The 20,946-nt window shown below is 41.7% G+C and overlaps 1 protein-coding gene across 1 annotated transcript in view; it reads right to left on the bottom strand.

Annotated features, from left to right (window-relative positions):
• Positions 1 to 20,946, bottom strand: part of LOC147712229 (scavenger receptor cysteine-rich domain-containing protein DMBT1-like) — a 1,653,398-nt gene that overhangs the window by 546,870 nt on the left and 1,085,582 nt on the right. Inside the window, exons 4-6 of the mRNA XM_086919604.1 lie at positions 18,046 to 18,360; positions 10,144 to 10,167; positions 10,021 to 10,056 (exon numbers count right to left, since the gene is read on the bottom strand). Of these exons, the coding sequence (XP_086775730.1) occupies positions 10,021 to 10,056; positions 10,144 to 10,167; positions 18,046 to 18,360 (375 nt within the window). The remainder of the gene's footprint in view (positions 1 to 10,020; positions 10,057 to 10,143; positions 10,168 to 18,045; positions 18,361 to 20,946) is intronic.

Below are 20,946 nucleotides of genomic sequence, written 5' to 3'. Positions count from 1 at the left end.
GATTATGAAGAGGTTGCATTTACATCCACCAACTCATTACAGCAAGCATTCCGTTCTGGCAACACATCGCAAAAAAAGAGATCCTGCAGCAGAAGGTTGAAGGTGACCCATGCTTCACCCCTATTGGCTTGCACTGCCTTGGCTGCATGACGGTAATCTTCATTAGAGAACGTATTGCAAGACCACAAAGAAATTGAGCCCTGTTACACCACAAAAATGCAAATATATATATTTTTATCCATGTTGCAATTCCACTGTTGTTGTATTTTGTTGTTTAACCCCAAAAAATTAAAAGTACACAAAACTAAATTGTTTCCACGATCCTGATCAGGGTTGTCATGCTCTGAGTTTGCCAAAAACTATTGTCTCCCCGATAAGAGGAGACTCTAGTGGCACTCTGCGCTAGCTTAGGCAAAATAGGCTAACATATCCGGTGAGGGTGCTCGGAACCAGTCTGCCACCAAACCCTCCGTATATGTTATTCGGAAGCGCACATCCTGTAGAGGATATAGGAACTACACGGCATGGCGCCCAACATTGGTTGGGTACTCATTTAACAGTAGAATCTGAGTAGTTCAGTTGTGCTATTCTCAGAGACCCCTACTTACAAAATACCAGAGACGTCTGGAGTGGGTGGACACTAACTCCGCCACAACTGAGTAGGCAAAAAATCCTATTTATTAGCTGCTGGTTAATCAAGCCTCAAGGACACAGTGTTCATAAAATTGTGCATTAAAACCTTATCTTAGTTCCCTTGAACAAACTTCTTCTTTACAAAAATGACAGGGGCAGGAGGTGACGTAATAGTAGATCTGCACCTCTCAGCCAAAGAAGAAGATGGAGACGCAATTCCGATTGCAGAAAAATTCCGAAAAACAGTAACCTTGAGACTGCTAGAGCATGGATTATCATCCTGGGGGGCATAGTAGTTTTCGTGATTGAGGCACATGAATCTAACAAAACAGAGGTATTTTATTTGTGGGGATCATTCCAGCAGAAAATGCAATAACAAAGACATTTCACTCTTACACAGAAGGACATGCACCTGTAGAATATGGTCCGTTCAAGGACATAGAGGTTCCACTTACGTACCAGGAATATTTTTACTGGTTTAAAGGTACCCTACCCCACATAAGAAGAAGAGTAAGATTAGGCCCGCTCAGAGGAGAAGGGGCAACCTGGCCGATATTAGCTGCCTATACACCACATCCTGATATTGAAACAATGCCATAAGGAGACTAACTCATACAACACAAAGATTTTAATAAAATTTACAGCAGCATGATGCAATTCGTCATGAGGACTTTCACAGTCCAACCAGCAACAGTTGCAACAAATGGTAGTCATTCATTATACCAGTTTTTAAGAAGGGGGATAAGTCACTCCCCAGTAATTCTTGCCCAATCAGCCTGATTGATATCGTGCAAAAGATCTTTGGCAGGTTGATTTTAAACAAAGTGCAGGAATGGGAGCAGGAGCAGAACATCCTATCTCACCTACAAGCGGGATTAAGAGCCTGTATTAACACAGTCGACCAAGTATTGCATTTTGCTATGCTTTACTGGAAGACTGTCCAATTAGGTGGTGGTAGTTTATATGCTGCCTTTATTGATTTAAGGGCAGCCTTTGATCTTTTCCCAAGCCCGATCCTGTGGTCTGTTTTTACACAATATGGGTATGCCTCGTGCCCTTCTCTCACTAATTATGAGACTCCATGAACACAACTATGCGCAGATCAGGTGGGGTTCTCCTGGAAGCGTTACCCGCTAGTTTCCAGTAGAAAGAGGGGTACGACAAGGCTGTGTCCTAGCGCCAAAAGCATCACCAGGTGGGAACTAAACAGGGTGACCTGCAAGTGGAAGCTACTCTACTTTCCAGTGCAAATTCCCAAAGCCTCTGGCATGGAGGCCACCCAGTTTCCCTGAAACAAAACTTGGAAGCAAAGAATGCAGAACCTCTTGTTGCAAAATTCCAGTGCCACTCACTACAAAGGGAAAGGGACGGATGACCTTTACGATTCTGGACAAACCTGATACTAACACTTTAGCCGACTGTCGGGTCATCTTCCACCGGAAAGCACAGGAGCAGAACGACGTAAGATCCCAATTCCCTTTTCCAACTTCCCAGTCACTCACAGTCTAAATACAGTGCAGGTGTAGAAATCAAAAGGTGGAAAGGGGTAGGGGACAGAGAAGAGACAGCTACACCTTTCTTCCGGTTCCTCACAGTTATCCCTCTTCTGGTTTGTTGTTATACTGCAAGTAAGAAAACCTGTATACTTACATGTCATACATTTTACTTGAGTAATTATTAAACAACGTATATGTCAAATATACAGTTCATCTTATTGGTCACCTACCCAATTGTGGTGGTAGCTATTGCCTCTCTTCTGTTGTCTTGTTTAATTAAAATAATGTTTCTTGTGGTACGTCTCTTTAATTAGTGTTCTTCTCATTTTCCAGGTACCTTCACTGGTGATTTGAGAGTCTGAACTTTTCCTTATTCACCTCTCTGTGTTTGGTAAGTATTCAGCAATATTCAATAATTCATTCTCCTATTCTTTTTTGAGAGGGTAATATAGGTTGTAATTTCAAGCCTAGATACACGTGTGACTAATTACTTATTGCCCAGAACTACAAAGCACATGTGGAAACGGTATGCTCTAATGCTGCGCAACCAGAAGCTTCAATTCTGTTATTGAGCCCAACAGGGGCTAATGCCAACTAAAACACTGAAATCAATAATGCCAACTCAAGCGCAGAAGAGCGGCTTGAATTCTTGAATGCGCTCTAATCACTAGACTTGCGCACACGCCGAACTATCAGAACTTACCTGCGCCTGAACGGAATACTGTTCCCACCGAAGATAAACAACTGCTGTATGCGCAACAAGTCTTCGCTTAACTCCTGCTCAGTAACAAGACACTAATTCCCTGAGATACTGTCTTGGTTCTGTCATACGCACTCCTAACTATGTACAGAAAAACTAACGTGGCAAGAATTAGAGCGCTACTCTCAGACACTTAGGATAAAAACCACGCAGCGAAACTAAACGACGAAGCAGAATATATGACGACGCTACCCGGACTAACTAAGCGCGCTGCAAATCAGAATGCTGCCAATACCTCCAAGAATTCAGGTGAAGTGCGAGGATTCTTGTTTTTCAGCTCCGAACGTTCTAAAGCTGCCTTCCTTCCCTAGTGGCCATCTTGGGATTTCTCCATTGACTGAACCTAAGCCTGGGTACACCATTTCTAATCTTATGGCATGCCTGATGTGTGATTACATTAATTGACACCTGACTATCAGTGACTGATGGCTTGGTTCTGACACCAACACAGGAATATGAACTTTTGGAGTTGAATGAGTGGTGATAATTGACTCGATAACAGCTCAACATTGGAAGGTTACCACTTTGGATATATGTTCAAAAATTAATCCTTGAAGGAAGAATTTATTCGAAATACAATGAAGAATCAGCTAAATTGTGGAAGAGTGCTAGCATTTCCGCTTACGACTCAAATATAGTGAAAACACATTCCAGTGCCCTGAAGAAGCCCTTGTAGGGTGAAATGTGTTGGCTGTCCCTACTTGTTTGTGAAGAAAACGAAATAAAGAATTTTTCTGCTCACATGGAAAACAATGAATCAAATATAATGGAAACTTGAACGTCTTTTAAGATTGTATTGCCTCTCATCTTTTTGTTAAAACTTGTATTTAATTTATGATCATGTGACAGCTGGTCAGTACATAAGTTGTGACTTAGGTGTGACTATACTGGGTGGTGCAGTTATTTGAGCCTTGCTGCCTTTCTCTGTCCCTAAAGCGAAAGGGACACCTGATGCAACAGTGCAACATCTTACTGGGTCCACTATGCTTAGAAAGGAAGCCGACCCGACCATGCAACAGCATCTGAGGAGTTGAGGATAGTGTGGTACACAAAGAGCTTTCTCCTCTTGGGTGGTATGTGCACTTTACCTCGACCAAGAAAACTGAATTTAGATGCCCATGTGAACTGGCTGTTCATTTTCTCCATACACTAGGAAGGGGAGAGTAAGCTGCTGATGCCTCACTTTCCCTCTGAGAGAAGACATTCTTCATGCTGAGCCATGATTTTATGCATCTGTGTGCAGTCTAAAATTACTATTCTTTCAAATAAAATCTGCTGCAGAAATTAGCTGAACCATGCTCGTGTTATGCTCTAATCAGATGTACAGATATCTCATTCTAATACACCAAGAAGATATGTAGATGAGTTGCTGCAAACTTCGGCCCAATCTATTACATGCTTCGTATCTGCAAGGTGACTGAAGCCCCATCACAAAAACCGTGTCAGAACTGGATTGAAATGTCAGTTTAGGGCCAACCAGCAGTTGAGAATGACGCATTGCATTGGCCCTGCTAGACTTATGTGAAACAATCCTTGTAGAGCTGGATCAAGATCAGCCCATTGTCCCCGAGCCACTTTCCCGGATGTATGTCAGTTTAACGCGATCTTTTAGATCGCGTTACTTGACATCACGGGCATTACAACGCAAGCCGTTAGAGCGACTTGCGTTGGAGGGCGCTGATTTTGGAATCTTATAATTTTATATTCCAACACCAGTCCACGTAACAGTAGGGAGGGTGTTGGAATATAAAATTACAAGATTCCTTGTCCAACAGCGCCATCGAGCGCAAGTCGTAGTAACGACTTGCGTTGTAATGGCATTGTTGTAAAGGCACTGCGGTGTAAACACCGGGTTGTAAACGATGCTCCCCCACTTTACCAATCAGCGGCCTTCATCACAGTGGATCATTTGCCTGTTCTCTACAGACTCAGATAATTTGCCACAATCTCTGGTGGGGCCCCTCTTTTTCGCCCTGAAAGGGCTACATTAGCTGCCTGTGTGAGCATGGCCTAAATTGAAACCTCAGTGCATCACTCAGAAGGTCCTTTAAGACAATGGTCCTTCCTATCTCTGCCTCATTATCACCACACATACACCACACATGCATGTCAGATCATCCAATACCACCTTCCTAGTTCCAAGATGCCATAAAAAAAGGGCAGTTGAAATATGTCACATATGGCCCCTACTGTTTGGGGCTCCAAATTTATACTCCGATATACACTCATAAGGTCAGCTTCAGAAAAAAACCACTCTAGCTTCAGATTCGGCTAATACTCTATCACTATACTCTCCTTCACTATTCTTAATCACTGTAAACCCCCCAACCAGTGTTTCCCGACACACTTTGAAGCATTTGTGTACAACTGCTTCAGTGTGTTGTGAATGATCAATATATAAGTACATTTAATCAGGCGCATTATTAGAGAGTGTTTGCTCAAACTGAGATGAAGAGAAGGTTTAGAAAACTATAGATTAAACTCTTGGAGTGTCCGTATTTAAGATGAATGATTCAAATATACAAGACCTATAAATATCTGTTTCTATTTTATTTCTGTTTTTTGCTCATAAATATGCTATTGACTTTACAACCTTCATTCATTTCCTGAAAGTCAGTAAAAATACTTTTTCATGAGTTTAGTTTGGACTACGCTCCCTTTCATTCACTCAGTTGCTTGCTTGTTTGTTGAGATTTATACTTGATGGGGCTTCCAACATAGACGCTCTTGAGCTCTGCCAGAGGGTAAATCAGCATACTTTGGTTTGCCTTTCTGAGATGAAGTGGATAGGCCAGTCAAGGAAGATCTAGGATGTCTTGGTCTTTTAGCCACTTTTGCTGGCCACTGAAATGACGCAAATTCTCCACAACATCCCTATCACCACTGCTCCTAGAAGCCTTGTCTCTTTTCCATTAGGATCGCAAGAAGATTTGTCTTCGGGGTGCCTTCATTACGTCATTGGGGTGCCCCTCATTCTATTCACTTATCGCATTGTTCTTCCTTCATCTGCTTCAACCGTAAGGCTTCTTGTCTGTTCAGAAACCACGACAGATACCTTGGACCAAAAGAGTGTATGCTACGTGGCTACCAATCCTTTCGTTATGGTAGCCAGGTCAAGTCCTGCCTTTTAATCTCTGGAGATTATAGGGCAACCAGGCAATGCTAATGCCTTCCTTCTCCGTCACCCATCTAGAAAACTACTGGAGTTTGAAGCTGTTAAGTGTGGACATTGATGAGATTCTGAGGCCTGACAGGAAGGTGGGAGGACACATGGAAAAAGCAGAACATTTCACAACATGATTCATATTAGGACAGGTGGAGAGGTATGGACACCTGGTATCTGGTTGCTGAACATTTATAAAGGTGGTGTGCACTACAATGTTATGGATTATGTATGTAGTGCAGCGTGACTGGCAGTTAATTTAATGGCACGTTCTGGACTGATATGTGAGCAAATCCTGACAGGATGTCAATGATCAGAAAAATTGGTTAGGGGTTCTGCCCACCTCACCCTCCCGTACCTGAGCAGGAGACATCCAAAGATGAAAAAGTAGAAACAAATTGTACTGAAGGGATCAATCTACATTTAATTATCAAACAAGAAACAAATAATTGTCTTGTGATTTGCGAATTATACGCAGCGTAAATATATATTAATTCATGTACACATATATGAGTGAACAGCCAGAGAGGCACAATGTAAACAAATAACACAGTCTATATACATCACATCACATGTACATTATACACAAATACACAAAACACTTACAATACCAAAAACACTTCTCTGTACCCTTGAGACAAAAAAATATATATATACACCAATTTACATATGTACCTCCTCTTAATTTGGGGTGGAGTACACAACAAAATGGTAGTCCCAAAAACAAAGCACCAGGGGGTTGACTTATCAACCCAACCTACAATTGTGTTGGTGCACCTAGGAAAAAATCAAATCTTCCTTAAATTTTACAGGGGACTCCGTTCAAAGCATAAGGTGTGGACGCAGTCACGTTTCAGCCAGATGATATAGGCTTCATCAGGACATGGGTACTCTATTCTTCACGGCCCTGGCTAAACCTAGGGCTGGTATCGCCGGCCCCCCACAACGACCCTAGTGGGTGGGGTAGGAACCACCGTCTCGGCTCTATTCCCGTAGACTCTTTATATCTTCACAGTGTCCGCCCAGATAGAGAATAATATCTGAAGTGGCTAAAGTCTCGCAATCTTCCTTCAACATCCAAAACAAGGTCGGCGGCACGTTAACTCAGTGCTCGCTACAACGCCTCTCCAGCCAAACCACCAGAGAATGTCAATGATCAACTTTTTCATACATTGTAATTCTTATATTTTGAAATCACACTTATGAGCTCAGGGCCAGCCCTAGGGTGGAGCAACTGGTGCCCCCACACCAGGTGCTGAGTTCGGGGTGGGGGGCTTCCTGTATGAAAGTATTTTATGGAATTAAAAGCACCTGCTGCTGCATTCCTGGCCTATAGTAATTTTCATACAGCAATAAATATGTTAAGATAACTTCCTTGATTAATTTTCTTCCTTGAGAAAGCTGGACTTTTTGTAGTTGAAGTTTTGACTCGTCTTAAGGTAGTGCAGAGGGTTAATATACCTGCTGCATAAAGTGTGCACCATGCAGCTCACACAGTGCATATCATGTAAATTGGTCAGTGGGTTACTGCTTTTGTCATAGTGATCCTTTTGATACTTGCAGTGTAGATGTTAAAACCCTAACATAGAACAGTGAGCTAATAATTTTCATCAAAGCGCTGCATGCAAACTATGGATTAGAGCATTATGATTGTTCCCTAGTATTTCATTATTCTAATGTTTCAAAAAGGGTTCATTTCGGTAAAAAAAAAATCCTTAATATTAAATATAACCCCCCAAACATGGTGTTATGTTTTACATTCTGAGTTGTTTGTCTCCATACCAAGCACTCTTAAACTATACTGCCTACCAGTACAGGTGACAAGTCACTCCTATGCCTGGCATGTACTCCTCAGGTTAACGTAACATTTCCTACACCCTGATTTACTCACAAATTATTGATTGTCTCTGTGTAGTGTGTGTGTGTGATGTAAAATGTTCTGGCACCCTACACTGGTATGAAACGAATTAACTGCATCTGAGTTGGAGTGGGTATGGAGACTTGAGGGGCACTGTTAAAGGGTAGTGAAGGAATCTGTAGGGTGCGCCAAGAAACATTGTTGCACAGGGCACCTCCAGCGCTAAAGCCAGCCCATAATGGGCTAGCTAGCAATCATTACAAGGCTGTCTGCTGAGCCTTCAGCGGGATCCTGCAATGGATCGTCAAATGCTGTTAATTTCAAAGAAACGAGAATCATTTCCTGCACACCACGATTATTTTGTGCATTTTGCTTTAAAGAAAACGTATACTCAACGTTAAAGGTCATATCAAAAGAATTTGCTGGAATCACGCAGGCAGTGCAAACGTTTTTAAAGTTCTGGACCTGATGAAGGTGAACATAAAAGACATGATGCGAGGAGTAACATTTGATGATCCCACATTGATGTAGTGATTAGGGACATGGTCTAGCTTTTAATTTTCAACAAAGACAAATAATTAAGGGCTCTGCTCAACTTAGATGAGGTCACTAGCACTTAGGCAAGCACTAACTAAAATCCACGGGGCATATTATCAAGGGATATATCTCTGCTTTTTTGGCTTTAAAAGCCAAGAAAGCGGAGATAAAATTATCTCCCTATTAGCAACAGGGTGCTAACACGCAAATTCGCATGTTAGCACCCTTTTTCTCTAAGCTTCCCCTTGCATCTCTAATGATATGCAAAGGGGGCGGTCCAGAGAAAAATAATAGGAGAAATGTTGTTAAGCGACATTTCTCCTATTATCAAGGATTTCGCTAACCCTGTTAGTGATAGAAAAAGCACCTGGAGGCATATTACCAAGCAATAGCAATAATTATCGCTATTGCTTGGTTAGAGACAAAAATTTACCGCAGCGCAGCGGCGATTTTTATCGCAAATAAACCTTGGTATTACCAAGGTTTAACGCAAATGCGGTAAAAATCGCCGCAAAGCATGAATATCGCTGAAAAGTCAGCGATATTCATGCATTAGCGAGCTAATGCTCTTAGCCATGTTATCCACCTCCCATTGGATAACATGGCTAAGAACTGCTCAGGGCAGGTGTTAGCTTTTTGAGATATTCCCACTTAGCGCGAATATCTCCAAAAGTTGGTAATAGGAGATAGCGATGTTAGCGACTGTTTTCAGTCTCTAACATCTTGGCACGCCCACTTTGCATCTCATTAGTGATAAATATCACTGACATGAAAAGTGGGGCCCAAGATGGTCGCTATCTCCTACTAGCTGTCACTAACTGGTGTTAGCGGCAGCTAGGTAATAGGGAGATAATTTTATCTCCGCCTTCTTGGCTTTTAAAGCCAAAAAAGCGGAGATAAACCCCCTTGATAATATGCCCCCTGGTATTTTCCTGACTTAGCCATGATATCCTATGGAAGGTGGATATCATGGCTAAGTTTGTGTGCCCCTATTATCAAGCTAACGCCAAACTTCGAGAGATTATCGTTGGTTTTCCAGAGATAATCTCTCAATTGGCAGTTAGCCCGAGGATTTTTATCACTACTGAGATAAACCTTGCAAGTTATCTCAGCGATAATTTCCGGCGATGGTTAGCGTTAAAAATTTCGTTGCTAAGCATCGTTAGCGGTAAATATCGCTAAACGTTGGTAATATGCCCCTTCTTTCTTCTTTCCAGCAGTGGAGTATGATATTCAAGGATAAACAGGTCACCAGTCACCATGAGACTTGTAACATTTCTAAAAACGAAGTCACAGATCATACTGACCCCTGAAAGTAGCTATGCCTGACTTGCTTCATGTTATCTGGCTACTGAAATCATAGAACGAAAAAACAATAATGTTCTATCGTTCCAGGTGAAATCTTAATACACGTTTTTCTGCTCTAACTTCACACTACGCTCGCATGGTTTCACCATGTTTTGACAAATCGAAACACTGGGGCATCTCTGGTCTCTGGCCCACATTTGAAGACCAGCATCTCTGAAGCATATTTCTGTGTTTGCCACACTAATGATAACATCAAATGTCTTACCTGGGGCAAACGTACTTCCAGGAACATGGATTTGAGCTGGGAAAGAATAGAAAAAAAGCAAGCTGTAAGTGCTCAATCTGGATCAGGCATGCCACATAGCAGTGAATAATCTGTCATTCTTACCTGTTGTTGATGCTGAGATAGCAGCTGCAAGGAGAATATGAGAAAAGAGGATTAGCCCACGGGGTAACTGAACTGTAGTGGCTCAAGATAAACTGGGTCATGCGTTTTGAGCCTTTCAACTCAAGTTGCACAGTTGTATGAGAGCCTTGGTTAGTTCATGTCATGTGTAAATAAGTGTGGTTAGTGATGTCAGCCTACATGGGCAGCCCATCATTGTGGACAGAAGAGTCCCAACCCTTCAATTTTGCAAAACATAGTGGGCGTCTTGAGGCTGAGCAAAGGTCATTCTTTTCTCTCAAATTGTTTTTATTGGGTTTTCAAGAAAAGAACATTGTAAATCATAGTAACAATAATATCAATAATACTGATAGTCAAAATAGATAAAAAGCAAGGAGGTACTACAAAAAAAGAGGAAAATGCCAAGAGTTTACCAGGTGAGTGATGGTTGGAATTGCGTTTATGTTAGAGATATAGGTGGTCTGTGTATATTACATTCTTCAGTCGGACTGTGATAGAGTTACTTTGCAGGTGTACTATTGAGTACATAAAAGTTTGTATATGATGCACTATAAGGATAACATGTTAGAACAACGGATACAGTAATATAGTAATCACATTTCCATATCCTAAGTGCAAAACTAATGTCAATACATCAATTAAAAGCGATTAACACATGTCTGCCCAAATCGGATCCAACAGTATAGTATTCAAACATCATGGGGTACCATGAGGCACACCCTATGTGGAGGGTGTGTGTGTAGTGGTAATCCTCATTCGGTTCAGTTGAGTGTATGTGTTGAATTGTTGGGAATTATGAGTTTAACGAATGGTCATATTTAAAGATAAAGGCATCAAGGGACCTCCATACATTCCTATGTGGGGGGTGCCAGGGCAAGGAGTGTAGAGATATATTATAAGCCCCTCCGAGAAAAGACAACCATTATTGCCACATTCTGAAGGAGACTATTTTGGAGTTTTTTTCATTTATTAAGTACTATTTTGCAGGCATGTGTAAGCATTAGGTGTAACAGCTAGTGGTCATGATCATCCGAAGCATTGGATCTAGAAATCCCAGAAGGATATAGGAGAATTCCCTTGGGGGGTCGATATTGAATGTTTTGTTTATACTCTTATATATTTTGTCCCAATAAGATTGTAGGATGGGGCATAGGACGAGCATGTGAGCTAGATCACCGACATGTGTGTTACAATCTCAACATCTAGGGCTCTGGCTGAGGTTGAGATTAAAGATCCTTTCAGGGGTCCAATATGTTCTGTTTATTAGCATAAGTTTTGTTTGGGATAGTATTGGATAGATTTTGTTTGAGAAGGGAGTTTTATGTATCTTGTCCCAGTCGAAGGGGATGTTCCTAGTGTTAGATTCAGATTCCCATTTCATCTCCCTTTTCAAGTGTGATTTGCGTGGTTTTGGGGATAACAGTTTGTAGATTGTAGATACAATGTGCCCTGTCTTTAGTAGCTGGGATATCCTTGGTAGAATCGACGGTTCGGTGAGTATTATTGAACGTAATGTAAGCTGTGCCTTTAGTTTCAGAAATGTTTAGAAATCTAGGAGTACTAAACCAAACCGTGATTGTAAGTATAGTTTCCCTGTAAAGAGTTCTTTGACTAGATTGATGCCGTTATTTGACCATTTTTCCCAGAATAACATTTCTCCATCCACCTTTAGGTATGGGTTGCGCCATAAAGGGCTAAGTTTGATTTGTTTATTTTTACTATTGATATTTGACCCAGGCGTATTAGGGCTCTTTTAGTATTTTGGAAAATATATTTAGAATGAGGGATGGAAGAGATATCCATGGTTAGGAGAGCAGGTAAAGGTGTTTCTTTGATGATTGACCTTTCTATGTACACCCATACTGGGGTATAGTCACTGTCGGTTAATAGCCAGTTAGATCTGTGCTCCTAAAGACAAGCAGTTTGATAGTTAATGAGATTGGGATAGTTGAAGTTTCTTCATGGAAATCCTAGGCCTCTTCAATTGCCAGAGGAATGTGTTAAAAATCTTGTAAATCTTGGTCAAGAACTCATTAGTGAGTGTCATAGGCAACATACTGGCCATGTAGATTACTAGTGGGATAATCATTGTTTTTAATGTCTCTGCATGCGCAGTTCTCGCAAGATGTACGTCCAATGCAGGAAAGAGACGGCCCGGAAGAGGGCAGCCCGGGGACGCCACAGTACAGATAAGTGTATTTTATTTCTTTTTAAATTATTTTTAAAATACTTTTTTATTAGGGGTGGAGGCGGGTGGAGGAGCAGAGTTTTTTTCCTAACTCCGTGGACCTCCCCGCAGTAGCACTATGCCAGCTCCGTCCAGCGTTAAACATAACATGCTACAAAAACGGCACAATATTTACACAAGCCACCAATAAAGATCTAGAACTATTTGATGAATACTTCACAATTTGAAAAGAATGGGTTCTTATCAGCCCTCCCTCAACAACAAGTCACAAGCTGTTATCCCACACAGGAGTCAATCTGCTAAGGTAGAATCTATCATCGCTAAATAGCCTCAACAGTCGAAACAGGAGTCCAGAATCTCTGAAGCTAGGATCAACATCCCGCAACACACTAAAATAGCATTACCTCCCACTAACTCCTGGGGCCCTAGCTCAGTCCTAGCCCCAACACCAGACCATACCTTATTTTGGAAAAACATGGTAGGACAGAGTCAGCAATCATTGCCCAGGATAACTGGAGATGTAATCATACGGTCGATAATAAGAATCATTAAGATAGCATTAACAAATAGGAAAATATATACATAAAAGACAAAAAGTAGCCTAAACCTCCCAGTGAAGATTACCCAGCATACTAACTGGTTCACCCCAACAACCGCCCGTCTCTCCTCCTTCCCGACTGGAGTTAGATAATCTCAGCTCTCAATCAAACAAGAATTACAAGGCCATGCAAATTACTATCAGAGATATAAGGAACATGTGACACCTCTCAGAAAAATATCTCTAAAAAATTGAGCTTTTTCAAAAGTCAGTACACAAACCCCATAGCAATCTAAATACTATCCCAATGTCATTGACAAACAGACTACACCGACCTCACAATCAACTTAGATATCTGATAGATGCTAAGATACAAATCCTATTGCTACCATATGAATCGTTCCCCAATCTTCCCCCTAACGTAGACGAACATAACATTAAATCAGATGCTGAGATACAAATCCTATTGCTACCGTATGAATCATTCCCCAATCTTCTCCCTAAGGTAGACGAACATAACATTCAATCAGCCCTAATCAAAGCAAATCCAACTTCAAAGGCTAACCACAGAAAACCAACCTTAACAACCTGGAAAATGTGACTTTAATTGCCGAAAAGCATGACTTAATAAGGGTCATCCCACAGACACCCATCTCATGTCTACTACTTCAATGTTGCTCAGCAAAGAAGCATGCCGCAGACACAGCCAATCTCATCTTAAACCAGGAAATCAACGTAACTATCCTAACAGAATCATGGCTATCGGAATCATCCACCCCATGCCTTGATTTATTAGTACCCTCTCACTACAGTATTGTGAGAGTAGACAGGCTAAACAAAACGAGTGGAGGCGTCACCTGTATACATAGATCTGACATCGCCATTACAAAAGTATATTCCGACCCCCTCCCGAGTCATGTGAATTACCTCGGTTTGTACTTAAGATCCATGGTTAACCAACTTTGCAAACTTTATTTTTCCACCACCCCCCAGGCAAAAATACCATGTTCATAGACTAGCTGATAGAAATCATCACAGCAAACTATACTCCTCAATCCAACAACATTTTCTTAGGAGACTTCAATCTTCAATGGAAGATCAAAATGATACTCAGATACATTTGTTCAAAGACTTCATTGAAGATCAATCTTTGGTTCAAGAATACCAGCTACCAACCCTATACAAAAGGCTCTACATTAGATTGGATCATCTCTAAGGGAAAAGTTATTGATGCAATGAAGATCACCCCTTGAGACTAGTCAGATCATCACATCGTTACCTTCCAAATACCCTACATAAAAAGGAAAAGATCCTCACAATCAAATCCAGAAAATGGGTTTGTGACACCAAAGGGCTCAATATGAAGAATATTATAGCATGATGTTAGAAGGAACTGCAACCTCCTAATAACCTGACAAACATCAGCAAACTCACGGAATACTACAACACCCTGATGACAAAAATAATTGAGGACATAGACCTCTTGAAAACTCAAAAGAATACCAGACAAAGATAAAAACCCTTGGTTTAAAGGATCCCTCAACGAAGAAAGACGGTCACTCAGACTAACAGAACGAAAATGGAGACAACACCCATCCTCACCCCACCTAAAACATCTAAAACAGGCCAGATTTGCCAAAAATAAAAGTATTTTTGTTAAAAATACTTCTTTAGAAGGGAACTGGATAATGCAAAACACAGACCGAGGAAACTCTTCGAACTGCTAAAAGACCAATCCAATAAAACAGCCAAATCTGCGCTAATAGCAACCAAATCAAACACCAGGTGTGAAGAATCCTCTTCCTTTTTTACAGCCAAAGCCTAATCCCTGAATATTGAGCTGCGGAGATCCCTTTAAACCAAAACAGCACTCCAGCTAAGCTTCATTCTCAACCAGTTATGGTAACACCCAAAAACAATGCATTATGGTTAGAATTCAAGTTATATGACGACAAGCAGATCGCCAAAATTATTTTGACCATAAAACCAAACAATCATTTCAATGATCCTCTACCCTCAAAGTGCTGGTCTACTATAAACCATTTGCTCGTCCCCTCTTGGACAAAGATTATTAATGATTTGCTTTTGCAAGGCTCGTTACCAGACTGCCTAAAAACAGAACAAGCCATTCCAATCTTTAAAAAACCTTCTGAGAACCCCTCAGACCTCAACAACTTTTGACCGGCAACAAACATTCCCATGCTAGCCAAAGTTATGGAAAAATGTGTTCAACAACAACTGAGCCAACACATGTCGGAATTCAAACTCCTGAATCAGAGTTCAGAGCAAATCACAGTACTGAAACAGCAATTCTTCACATACTAGATGATGCGCTACTTGCCCTAAACTGCAACAAAACCAGTCTCCTAATTCTGCTCGACCTTTTGTCTGCATTCAACACTGTAAACCATGCCAATGTACTAGTACAACTGGAGGAAAAGATGGGTTTAGTGGGAACAGTCCTGAGGTGGTTTAGATCCTTCTTAGAAATCAGATCACAAAGATTCATGGTGAACCAAACCCTATCAGCATCATCCCCAAATCTTATTGGAGTGCCAAAGGGATCAACACTATCCCCTGCGCCATTCAATCTATATGTAGAACCACTAACAGAAATCTTACAGCAGGCAAGCATCTCCTTCCACATGTATGCAGATGACACACAGCTATATATTAAGATTTAATCTGTGAAAGAGATCGACATCATGAACCAGGCCTTAAAGAGGACCGTTCATTGGCTAACTAATAATCATCTCAGGCTTAACCAGCATAAAACAGAATTCCTTCTGATTTCCGCCCAGAAACGTGTGAAGAATATAATGGAATGGACCAAGCGGATCTCTGCGCTAAACTGTACTCCGAATCTAGTAGACCCAACCAAGTTTTTTTTAATTGTGTTAGACAAGAACCTGAACATGCGAACCCACATTAACACAATGGCAAAAAATGGCTGCTTCCATTTACGCTATCTTAGAAAACTGAAGGTTTTCATATCTACTTCAGACCTCAAAACGGCAGTGCAGGCATTAGTCATCTCGAGGATCTAATACGGTTGCACAGCTCTAGCAGAATTACCCAAGATATCAACAGTCCCACTAAAAGCATGTCTCAATGGCACCACAAGGTTCCAGAAAATGTGATCATATCACCCCTCATCTGAAAGTGCTTAATTGGCTACCTTACAGAGCAAGAATCCAACTAAAGATGCCATGTATCACACACAAAGCGATACACTATAAAACACCATTATACCTCGCCCAGAAAATCACATTATCAGGAGGCAGCAGAGTCTATCGGAGCCATGGATATCTCTTACTGAAACCTGTCCTCTTCTGAAAGAAGAGAACTTATGACAGCGCATTTTCTGGTGAAGCACCAATAATTTGGAACTCACTTCCCCCGAGCATTAGAAGAATCTCGTCCACTTCAGCCTTCAAAAAAAAAGTTAAGACTTTTCTTATGAGCAAATTCGTCCCATAATAACAGTAGACTAGACACTGTTAGGTCACTTTCCTGATCACACAATCCTGTTAATTCAAATTGATCTCTAGTAGTCATTAGGACTTGTATATATGATTATGAAAGCACAAATGTTTCTCTCTCAAATCGATGTTTATATACATTAGATCTTGTAAGCATAATTGTTTCTCTCAAATTGTTGTATGCTTGTTATTGTGGCGTATGTTCGTATCAAACCTGCTGTCCTAAGATTAGGGCTATGTAAATGTGAAGCGCTCTGATACCCTAATAGGGTTATGTACGCGCTATATTAAACACCAAATAAATAAATAAATATCATAGCTAAATGAAGAGGGCCTGGACTAGCCTGTAGCCTTCATCTTCAGGTGGTTACTCCCCAGCAAACAGCGGTGGAGTGCTATAGAGAGAGAAGCTTTGGCTGTGGTCTGGGCACTGAAGAGGTTGCGGTCACACCTGTTGGGCACTCACTTCCAATTCAGACTGACCACAGACTCCTCATGTGGTTCATGCAAATATGGGTGAGAATCCAAAATTGTTGAGATGGTCCATTTCCCTACAGTTTATGGACATCAGGGTAGAACACAGACCCTGGGTAGACCATGCCAATGCAGACAGTCTATCCAGGTTTTCCTGCCTTAGTAATGACAACTCCCCGAAGGTTGGGTAGATCTTCCCACTTTCAGCTGGGGGGACACATGTTAGATCTTTCATCCTTATAGTGGTCTTCCTTCAGCTTTTTGCCTGCTTACCTCTACTTGTATCTGTAGCTTTTTACTGGCTTTAGGACTTTGAGCACTTAACCAGTGCTTAAGTGCAACATTCAAATTGCTGCCATGCATATCTATCGTTAACAAATCAACTACCGAAGGGTTCTCCCAGAGGCCGAGTCATTTTTGAATGTCCTCAACCACATTCATATACTCCTTTGAAAATTTACTTTACATTACAAAGACTCTGATAACCTATACAGTGTATCTCCTTCATACGATAGCCTTAGCAATGGAGCCAGTGTTAGACTTTCTATTGGGATGCTTCCAAATAATGATGACTTATAAGGCAATTGAGTTCATTAACACATTTTAAACCTTTTGACTCCTAGTCCCACTGAGTAAACAACTGGACCACAAGACGAATGTAGATGTCCCCATTACAGGCACAGCTGCATGTGCTCCAGTACCAGTTACGAGGGCTGCTGCACCAATTTTTAACTTGATAAAAATTAATGAAAACTTTATAATTTAGATATCTTGGACATCTCGCTAGCAGAATATCCAAGAATTTTAATTTGACATTCTTCTAATGGTTTTGGTGTCCTTCGAGCACCAGAGGTTTTAGGGTAGATTGGGAGTCACACCGACCCGCTATGTTGAGGACACATTCATTTTTTTTGTTGGTACTGAGGGATTAAGTGATTTAGCCGGTATTAGAGGATACTGAGCAATACTGAGGCTCAAACCAGTTTCCCGAGTTTCAAAGTCAGAAGATCTGGCCATTGCGCCACATCATCTTCCCCTCCTCACTGTTTTGTGGTGTGTGTGTATTATCTGTGAGCCCAGAGAGTGGAAGTTTAAGGTATCATCAGGAAGTAAGGATGCGTGACTCTTACACCTTCTATACATCCTGGGAGTTACAGCAAGATGTTCTAAGCTGTTTCTATCAAGCAGAAATGGAAAGGTACCTGAACAGATGGCACTGGCATCTTCGTGATGTGAACAGTCATGGGTGCCCAGCTCCCTGTGCTGGCACTGCCACAGGTAGGTTTCCGACCCTCCACATTGCACATCATCCAGTAAAATCGATCCATTGCCGAAACCAAAATGGGCCATCTGAGGAGCAGAGACAGCCCAGCCACATCCGGCCTCTCTACACACCACCTGAGCATCATTTGCGTCCCAGAAGTCGTCACACACCGTCCCCCAGGCTCCTTGGTGGTATATCTCCACACGGCCCTCACACCGGCTATTGCCATTCACAAGGCGCACAGGGAAGTGAACTGCAAGGAGAAGACATGGAACAGAGTTGTTACCTCTCCGCCCTTAGTGAAGCTCCTGTTTCAAATAAGCATCAGTCAGACTTCCAAAATACAATTGGTTACAACATAATCTTCTTACACTTCATGAACAGACATGGCACCTATTCCCGTAATCCTCTATTGTCCTTTTCTGTAATTGCTCTAAATCATATATATTAGTTGAGCATATTTCTGTGAATTCTGGGAGAAGTAGGAAAGGAAGGTGGTACTCTTCATGCAGCCAGCTTTGCAGCAGCGTAGAGGGCGTCTACTTTCTGGAAATAGTGGGTAGATCATGGCATCTACCCTCGACTCGAGCCCTGGCCCAGACGCTCAGTGTGACGGCCTCACAAAGCAGATAGATCAGACAGGAGGCGGGGGAGGCCCTTTGGTTGCAGACATAGAGGTGCTTCGTAATAAAAATGTCATTTGTGTAAATACTGGGGCAACAAATGACAATTTAAATACCACTATTTTGTTTCATTTCTTTTATAGAGCTTTAGCACAGCAGTAGTGCTAAAGAGCTATAAAAGAAAAATAAAAGTAACATTTTGAGTACATGCAATGTAAAGTGCTCTGACACCCTACATTGGAATGAATAGTGCCATTACTCACCCCAATGCAGTGTCAGAGCGCTTTACATCACATGTGCAGATTATACATTGACAATGATTCATATGTGTGTACATCAATATAAATAATGCATTACATGAGACAGTGAGGGTTAGAAGGTGAAGGAGCCACATGTCCTTCATACTTCTCTGCACTTTATTAGAAGGATTACAATTTATGAACTTCAAGTAACAAAAATGACCTCTGTCTGAAAAGCAGCAACCCACTTACCCATTTACATAAAATAAACATCTGTCATCTTTGTGTTACATATTGTGCTTTGCAGGAGACATATTAATCCTCTATGCAACTTTGATTCAAAACTAGGACTAGGCAAAACACAGATCTCTCCAGCAAATACGTATTCCTCCAGAGTTATTGTACCATTATTATTATTCACTGAAATTTAGCTGGTACACAAAGATCTCTGCAGCAGGTGCCTTAACCCCATAAGATATTTTAAAATATAGACATTGCAATCAATTAAGCAGAACAGATTTTCTGCCAGGTTTGTGTGGTTGTTACCAATTTCTTTGTGAAAGAGTCTAAAAGAGGTTAATGTATAAATTGAGGCCCAGATTTTGCGTTGGGGTTGCGTCAATATTTGGCACAACTCCAATGCAAAATCTAACTTGTTAAATACTGTAATGCGCTCAGTGTACTCATGATAGACCTGTTAAACATATGTGCCGTCTTAAGATCTGATGTCACTTCCTGGGAGGTCATGGGATGTGATGCCACCTCTTGTGATACCACATACGATGTGATGTGCCATGATGTCACTTCCTTGGGTATCACACGTGGTGATGTCACTTCCTGTGATGTTACGTGCAGTGATGGTATGCACGGTCCGCCTTACTTGGTGAGTCCCCCCACTTTTTATTTTAAGACTTGAGCCCTGTTCTGGTAGGGGTTCTGCTTACAATTTAGGCCCTCTTGTGCCTTTTCACTTCGCTGCAGTTTATTTATGCCGTTAAATGTGCCCTTGCTTTTAATGGTTTTATTTGCCTCTACTAGGGTTTTGATCTCTATTCAGATGGAACAATGAGCTCTTAGGCCCCCGGATATGTTTGTTTGGGGTTGTGTAATGATGGTTCCCGTGTCTGGCCTGCCCTTCCGTGGCTCTATGCTGGGTTTGGTGATAGAGCTGTGGTCTTCAATGGATTGGGATTATCATCCCCTCCAGACTAGCAGAGCTGGGTGTGGGTCTTCAAAAGTGTTCTCTCTGCTAGGTTGAGGCTAGGCTCTACTGCTCACTCCAGAGTGCTGGAGTCGCCTTTATTGAATGACAGGGGCATGTTCCCCCACCTTTTCTTTTTCTTCCTGTGGTGTGGGATGAGCTTAAGCTTTCCAGTGCAACTTGTGTGATGCTTCCGGCTTCCTGCCTAGCATGTTGGGTGCTGTGTAGTGCTCTTACGATGTTTGGTTACTACTTTACTGGCTCCCTGCTGCGTTCGGGTACTGTGTTGGGTTCAATCTACTAATAATGCTTTGTTCGTGGCTAAAATAGCCCCTCCTTTCAACTTAATACTGTGCTATTGCTGATGTCAGCTTCTGTGCCCCAGCCTTCTTAAAGGTGTGTTGCTTATGGGATTGAGGGATAGTGAGATGGTTTGGAATCTGTCTAGCCCAGATGTCGAGCCTCCCTTTCCCTTTGTTATTCGTGGAGCTTAGGGTTGGAATGGTGGCTGTCTCTTCAACCCTCCTGAGTGGCCTAGAGCTTCTGGAGTTATTCTTGTTGCTCCATGCCCCCTGTTTGTGTAGGTGTTATATACTCACAGTGCACCTTCTCTGTCAGGGACTGTGTGAGGTTTTCCACCAGTCCATCCCTCCCCCCGTAGCCTTCCTGCCCCTTTTATTTGGTCTGGGAGTTGATGGTGGGTTCATTCAATTGTCCTTTTTTGGGTTGGGCTCGAGTCGGGCATTCCCTGCACATGGCTAGTGTCTGCCTTTTTG

The sequence above is a fragment of the Lissotriton vulgaris genome, chromosome 5 (genome assembly GCF_964263255.1).
Source record: "Lissotriton vulgaris chromosome 5, aLisVul1.2, whole genome shotgun sequence".
Lineage (NCBI taxonomy): Eukaryota > Metazoa > Chordata > Amphibia > Caudata > Salamandridae > Lissotriton > Lissotriton vulgaris.
Note: the sequence above shows the minus strand (reverse complement) of the source record. Positions and strands in the feature narration are given on the sequence as shown.